Genomic DNA, 7521 nt, shown 5'->3' on the forward strand with positions numbered 1-7521 from the left:
CAATCTTATCTAATCACATGTGCACGCGTCGGATTTCGGGAATCACGGAGAACGACTTCCACAGGGTATCTTCGGCCAAAGACGGCATCAACATGGCGTCACGGAGCGCGTCCGTTACGTTCCGTATGGTGAATGGGATGATGGGATCGTTGCTCCCGCAACGTCGAATGGTTAAATCGTAGGGCGCGCCGCCGTAGTAAACGCTCGTCGAAACCGTCGTTCCCTTCAATGGAGCGAGGCTTGGCGGGAGTGACGATGATCAGCTATGACCCCGATTCGATCGAGGAGTCGCGGTAAATACGCCGAAGCGACCGAGGATTACACTTTCAATCCGATACAATTGAATTTCAAAGATAAAAGGATCGCAGAAAGATAATGTGGGAAAAAGAGAAGCCTGCTGTAATATTTTTATGTGAAAAATGGAAATTATATTTTTTAACAAATTCTTTTTTCATTGCTGTTCGGCAAAAAAAACAGCGATCATAATCATTTTTTAAATATATCATTATTGATAAAATAGTAAATATACCTGCAGTTTGTCACTTTGATTGAAGAGATATCGGATTTTGCAGAATGCTTCTTTACATAATACAAATAATGGAAAAATTTACAATTTTATTCCACTCATACAAAATTATTGTCTTGTCTTCGATCTATAAAAATAAATATCGATATTTAAAAAACATTCTCATTAATTATTTTTCTTATTTCATTATTTAACGATTTTCTCTTTCCTTTTTTTCTTACTTTATACAATTGCAATAGTAACTCGAATCAAGCGCGTGCCAAAGAATATAATATATACCTTTTTATTTCATATTATTGTATACTTAGAAAATATTCGTAAAGTTCAAGATCAGATTAGAGATTGAGACTGAATTGAAATTTAATTAATCAGAAGAAAGAAAACTAATTTCAAGTGAATTTTGATTTGATTGGTTAAATTCCAATCCAATCTCAATATCTAGCCTGATCACAGTTTCAAGCCTTTATTAATTTTGTATAAACTCTATAAATCTATGCTAATTTATAAAGCAAGCTTACAGTCTATAGGTAAAGATAATTTCTTGTACTATACATAATATTTTACACTTTCAAGCGGAGCTACCGAATGCCTTTATACATCGGTTCTATAAAACGCTCGATAATCATCGGCAATTGTTGAAGCTTCTCTTTGACCGATATCGCCAAGTTTTGCTGATGATGTCTATTATATCGTGTAACGATGCCGTCACTATTCTCATGTATTATGTCACTGTTGGGTATGTCACTGTTTACCTGCAATAAACCACAATCGATAAAATATAAATATACTCGATCATTAGTCGAACGATTATCTAATAAACTATCGTTAATAATCTGTCTGGAAAGTTAAATTAATAACTAATTAAAATTAAGAAATTATATTTAGGCAGTAATTTACAATTACGACGGATCCGTCGTTATAGTCGATCCTAATATATCCGGATGACAATTTGGTAGCATAGCCGATTCCTGGCATAGCTATCTTCGTATTATGATTAGAATTACGTATAGAATTCATATTGCGTGAAGTCCCCTTCTTAGAAGTCCCCATTGATGTGACGGAACAACTAGCGTCGAACGACGGCATCTGAAAGAGATTAAACATTAATTTAGCAACGTAAAATAATTAGGTATCCTCTCTGCTACTTACAACAGGGGATTTTGTAGCATGTGAGATGTTTTCTTTTCCCTGAAGGTAGGCAGAATCACTCAAGACTGTATTGGGCCGTCGTCCGATTATCACAGGAAAGCAGAAACAACGCTGATAACATTCCGAGTAATAATACTCGTAATAGGTCTCGAGATGCGACGGGAACGCACCCTCGACAAACGTGGCACCATTGTTATCGGTAATCTTCACCACACCGTCTGTCCGGACAACCTGAAATATGAAAATATAAAAACTAAATATAAAATACAAATGTTAAATAACACAGTTCTTATTTTATCACATATACATAATAGGATAATTGAATTGATAGCTGAATACCTTTATGCCGTTATAAAAATGCACTTCACAGTCGGGTTGTGGACCATTTTCCATAAACAGGCACTTCGAGCGTGGAGTGTACAGTGTTAATTTTGGGGTTTTTGCCTGAACCAGTTTCACGAAACGAAAGGCATACATATATTTCCGATGATGACACGCCGGTAAATTTTCATACGAGTAAATACTATCGGCGCCCCGATTAGGCAATGATGGTGGTTGCGAGCCAATCTCCACAGTCGGGTTCAATTTGTAAAGAACGATTCGCAAACCGTCACCTGATATTCTACACACTTCGTTTATCCTTTCCTACGGTATGAATAGTGAGATATTTATAAATAGTTAGATATAGTGAGATATTTATGAATAGTTAGATACTTTTATGTAATTTTTTTGTAATTATCATACATATGTATATCAGTTTTTTTTCCCATAAAATAACACGATATTTCCATTTATATCGCGAACTTTGTATTACTTTTCTTTACGTACCGTGCCATTTCTGCGCTTGATAAACTCAATGCACACTTCTCCGTTATCCAGAATGGTGAGTATTGCACTTTTCGTTCTGTGTCTTTTAGGTTCTAGCCTATTGGAATTTAAAGGCGACACTTGTAACTTTGTGCTCTTTTCAGTTCCTTCCGTGCTACGGTTTTCCACGATGTTTTCCTTCCTTGGTTTGTGTCTTTCCACCAACCTTGGTTTTTCGGATTCGTTATAGGCATTGTAATTGCCGTACTGTTCGTTTTGCGAAAATGCTCTATCACGTGGTATCGGAATCAAAGAATTATCTTTCGGGCGGTAATCAGCGTATCTCATTCTGTGATTAAGATTTGATTGCGTTTTCGCAATAGACTCGGATAACGGATCGCTTTGCACACTGACCATACGCATCATTAACATTCTTTCCTGGTACATTCTTTCATTGGTAGACCTTCTTTCCTCCGATCGGGATCGCATTTTTGGTCGACCATACGATGAAAGTGTCCTACCAAACCCGGAATCCATATCAGTAAATAGATTTTTGCTCGTATTGTTTCTTTCCTGAATAAACAAAAATAATGAAAAACATGAACGTATTGCAATTATGGACTGGTCAATTTAATGGCATTTTCTTTCAGATCAGTAGATCTGTTTTTTTTAACTGAACTTTTGCACAGTTCATCTTTTCTCTCTCCAATAAAAAGAAAAAAATGAACCTGCATGAATACAATTAAATACATAAATTCAACTAAAAAGAACAACTCTAACGATTAATATGTTCACATTGCATTTGATGCTGCTATATCTTAAATATGTCCTCACTTACATTATGTAGTTTACTCTTTTCTATACTCGTTATAAAGGCATGCTTATGAATATCCCGCAGGCGTATCCTTTCTTTCGGATTTTTCTTCAATAGCTTATCTATCAAATCCCTTGCGTTATCTGATAGATGAAGTGGCATTACGTAATCAGCCATAACTACTCGGGTCAGAGTACTCTTAACTGCGTCTGTCTCGAACGGTGGCTTGCCCACCAACAAAGTATACAACATACATCCCAAGCTCCATACATCTGTTTCCGGTCCATGTGAAGATCTCGTAGCAATCTAAAAATTTTCCAATGTCACAATCCTGCTTAATATCGCAATCTATACAGCGACTTTGAAAAATTACTTCGGGCGAGATGTAGTTTGGTGTGCCACACAAAGTCAAATGCTTTTCATCTGGTTTACTCATCTGTGTGGCCAATCCAAAATCCGCTATTTTCTATGAGTACAAAAACTAAATTTTATAAAAAAAGAAACAATCTTTTTTAATAAAAAATGCTATTTCTTTCCTATACGTACCACTTGTATATCTTTAGTCAAAAGTAAATTGGACAATGACAAATCTCTGTGAACTATTTGATAGGAATGGAGATAAAGTAAACCCTGTATTACTTGTTTGAATATGTAGGCAGCTAAAACAGTAAAATTTTGTTATAATGGATGTAACTTAATATATAATTTATAATGTATATTTCTCATGTATATAAATATACCATGTTCTTCGGATAGAGTTTTAGTTCCTTGTGCTTTGAGATAACGTTGAAGTTCTCCATTATGACATAATTCTAAAACTAGATACACGTAATTTGCATCTTCAAAACACGTGTATGCCTCCAGAATAGCTGGATGTTTCAATCGTATATGTATCCCTACTTCTTGTCTAACTCTATCCATCATCCCACCAACCTGCATCATTTTCTTGTCGATCTAGGAATAGATATAAAAGAGATAGAAGAAAATACAACAGATATAGATTGTTCATTTTGAAAGAGAAATTTTGCAATAAACTTCGGGTCTATATAACAAGCTGAATATGGATTTAAGCAAAGTGTGATCTCAAGATTTTGATATTGATCCACTTTCTTTTACACAATACTTCAAAATATGCAAAGATCGACAAACAATTTTGTGCGTTTCAAAGCTCATATTTAAAGTATCTCGGGGCTAGCAACAACAATGCAACTGGAGTGACAGGCATCTCTCAATCCAAGAGAAAACGGATAAGAAAATCACCATTTTGATCGCAACTTCTACGCCGCTGCGGAGACATTTTGCACGATAGACGCTTCCGTAGCCACCTTTGCCCAATAAATTCAACACTTTGTATTCCTGTAAAAGAAATACAAATGCATCGGTTCACGCGTACTCGCGCGTTACCATAGAGCGACGGCGCAAACGGGCGCAAATTCAAAAAACTAACCTCAATGTGCTCGCCGAAGCCGGCCGAGATCGCCGGCATCGCGCCACGCTCGAACGGTCGCTGTCGATCGTCGATAACCATCGGCACCACGATAATGACCCTGTCTCACACAAAAATCGCCGGCGACGGCATCCCTGGTTGAAATCTCACTTGACAAACCGTAAACACCGAACGCATGACGCCGCCTGCCATATGCAATTTGATAACAAATTGTCGCCACTGTCGCATCTCGCGCATCGCATGCGTGGCTGCGTTCGGAAACGTTGCTCAGATGCCTCCGATGCCTCGGATTCATCATCTGTCCTTGTTTAACATTTAATGTAAGACTGGAATCAGACTACACATTGACGATTGAGATTGAAGAGTGAAGATTGAAATTTGGACGAAGGGATTTTAGCTTCTATTGTTTTGATTGGTCAAATTTCAATCTTTCTTCTAATCTTCTAATCTAGATCTTCAATCTAAGCTTGCTTTCCAGCAAGGTCAGACACTGTAAAGCCGGCGGCACACGATGCTTATTTTCTTGCTGGATTGCTAGCTAGAATAAATTCTTGCCACCGTATTGGCTACGATGCTGACACTATCAGTACCGCGGCCAATACGATGGTAAGATTCTAATCTAGCTAGGAATCCAGCAGGAAAACAAGCATCGTGTGCGGCAGGCTTTACACAGGGTGCTTTCCAGCAAGGACATAGACACTGTGTAACACAGTGTCTGACTATGTCCTTGCTGGAAAGCACCCACAGTGAGTCGTTTTATCCTTGTTGTTTGCCAACGTTAAACAAGGATGAAACGACTCACTGTGTTACACAGTGTCTATGTCCTTGCTGGAAAGCAAGCTGTGTTAGGCCGGAATCAGGCTACGCATTGAAGAATGAGATTGAAGATTGAAAAATTCAAATTTGACCAATCGAAATGAAAGGAGCTAAAATTTCTTTATCCTTATTGGTCAAATTTCAATCTTCAATCTTCAACCTCAATCTTCAATGCGTAGTATGATTCCGGTCTTACACAGTGTCTGACTGTGTCTTTGCTGGAAAGCAAGGTAAATCTTCAATGCATAATCTGATTCCGGCTTTAGAGGCATCCGAGCGACGTTTCCCAACGCAGCCCGTGATATGGGACAAAATGTTAAAGGACCCTGCACCACCCTGCACTAATTATATGAAAAATTGGATCCCAGTGAAATGAATTGGTTTTCACATATGTTTGTAGAATAAACATACAATGTGACGAATAAAAAATGTTATATACAAATTGCTTAAATAATGGATAGTTTTTGTGCGATCCGTTATCTGATGCTCGAGTTCCATAAAGCTGGTTCTACATTAGTCACATCGCAAGCATGTCGCAACGTTGTGGTCCAATCAGAGTCGAGTTAGATGGATGTTGATTGGACCGCAACGCTTACGACGCTGCGATGCTACTAATGTAGAACCAGCATAAGGCGTATTGCCACGTAAGCGTAATGCTGGATTCACACTGCATCCGATTTTCGTCGTACGACGAAAATCGGATGCAGTGTGAATCCAGCATAACCGCGTAATTAGAAACCCTTTATTCATGATTAAAGAGTCTCTACGCGTAACCATCCATTGCCGTAATCAGCTGTGATTTCGTGTCTGACTGATTACTGATTGGTTACGCGGTTACGCGATACGCGGCAAATACGCCTCATAGGACGACTCTTCTTCTTAAAATCCTCTGTATGGTTTTCCAACCTTATTCGTGGGTCACAGTACCATGCGTAACTTGGGCTACGTTTACATCGTGCGCTTAGTCCGCGACCTATACGATAGATGTCCTTGTTTATCCTGTAGGTTAAACAAAGACACCTATTGTATAAGTCGCGGACTAAGCGCACGGTGTAAACGTAGCTTTGATCTATAGATCCAGAGTAAAACCTCTTCGGGGGATAGAGATTCTGCTTATATATATATTATATAGAGGGTTATGGCCGCAGCACAGACTCTTGCATAACGCATAATGCATAGTGCATAAGGGAATCGACCAATCGAAATTCTTCTTTTCCATGGAATGGAAGGAAAGGAAAGATTCTGATTAGTTGATTCGCTTATGCACTATGCGTTATACGTTATGCAAGAGTCTGTGCTGCGGCCTTTAGTATAACCAGAGAGGAGCCTGAGAGCGGCCATGCCCGGATATTAAGGCCCTGCGCACAATAGAGGAAATATTAGGAACAGGAATGGATATTAAGATTTTAACCTATCAGATATCAGTTACCGGAATACACGGTTTCTGATAGGTTGAAATCTTAACATCTATTCCTGTTCCTAATATTTCCTTCATTGTACACAGGGCCTTAGCTGCAACCTTATTTTGAAGCGCCTCTATGTCCACAAAACGTGGGCATTAAACTACGTAGCCAATGTCTACGATCTCGTCGGTAATGTCCACGATTTTTTGGACATTAAGAGGACATTTTAATGCTGTCCTCTTTTTTATTCAGAAATTAAAAGTTTACATTTAATCGTGACTTTTTTGTATCACAATTATCAAAATGGTAATATTTTTCAAGATATTCAGAATATCCGAAATAATATATTTTGCGAATTTTAGAAACAAAAATAAATTCTATGTAAAATACAGACATATTTATATGTAAAATGATTTTATTTCATTTGCTCAAGCATTGTTTATTTATGTCTTTTATTTATCTTTAATAATTCTATCCATTGTAATTAACAATAACATAAATATTACGTAGTAAATTAACCATTACTTATATAAATTAAATTTGATCAATTTTAATCTTT

General features: G+C 37.6%; 1 protein-coding gene across 1 annotated transcript; it reads right to left on the bottom strand.

Annotated features, from left to right (window-relative positions):
- Positions 1 to 957: 957 nt before the first annotated feature.
- SAK (polo like kinase SAK) lies at positions 958 to 4917 on the bottom strand. Its single transcript, XM_018451647.1, has 11 exons — positions 4744 to 4917; positions 4557 to 4652; positions 4037 to 4250; positions 3843 to 3955; positions 3670 to 3762; positions 3321 to 3602; positions 2504 to 3055; positions 2015 to 2320; positions 1676 to 1906; positions 1424 to 1612; positions 958 to 1278 (listed from the first exon to the last, which is right to left on the bottom strand). The coding sequence occupies exons 1-11, from the start codon at positions 4822 to 4824 to the stop codon at positions 1105 to 1107; spliced, it is 2331 nt and encodes a 776-aa protein (XP_018307149.1). The 5' UTR covers positions 4825 to 4917; the 3' UTR covers positions 958 to 1104.
- Between the last annotated feature and the right edge of the window lie 2604 nt (positions 4918 to 7521).

Source organism: Mycetomoellerius zeteki, unplaced genomic scaffold (assembly GCF_001594055.1).
Source record: "Mycetomoellerius zeteki isolate Tzet28-1 unplaced genomic scaffold, Tzet1.0 scaffold316, whole genome shotgun sequence".
Taxonomy (NCBI): Eukaryota; Metazoa; Arthropoda; class Insecta; order Hymenoptera; family Formicidae; genus Mycetomoellerius; species Mycetomoellerius zeteki.

What these genes read in the sequence shown, in the direction of transcription:
- SAK (XM_018451647.1), bottom strand. Translation starts at nt 4,824, where the DNA reads ATGGTTATCGACGATCGACAGCGACCGTTCGAGCGTGGCGCGATGCCG. An exon ending in ATGCTACAAAATCCCCTGTT is followed by an intron (nt 1,613 to 1,675) that starts GTAAGTAGCAGA and finishes AATCTCTTTCAG; the next exon opens with ATGCCGTCGTTCGACGCTAG. An exon ending in ACGACGGATCCGTCGTAATT is followed by an intron (nt 1,279 to 1,423) that starts GTAAATTACTGC and finishes GGTTTATTGCAG; the next exon opens with GTAAACAGTGACATACCCAA.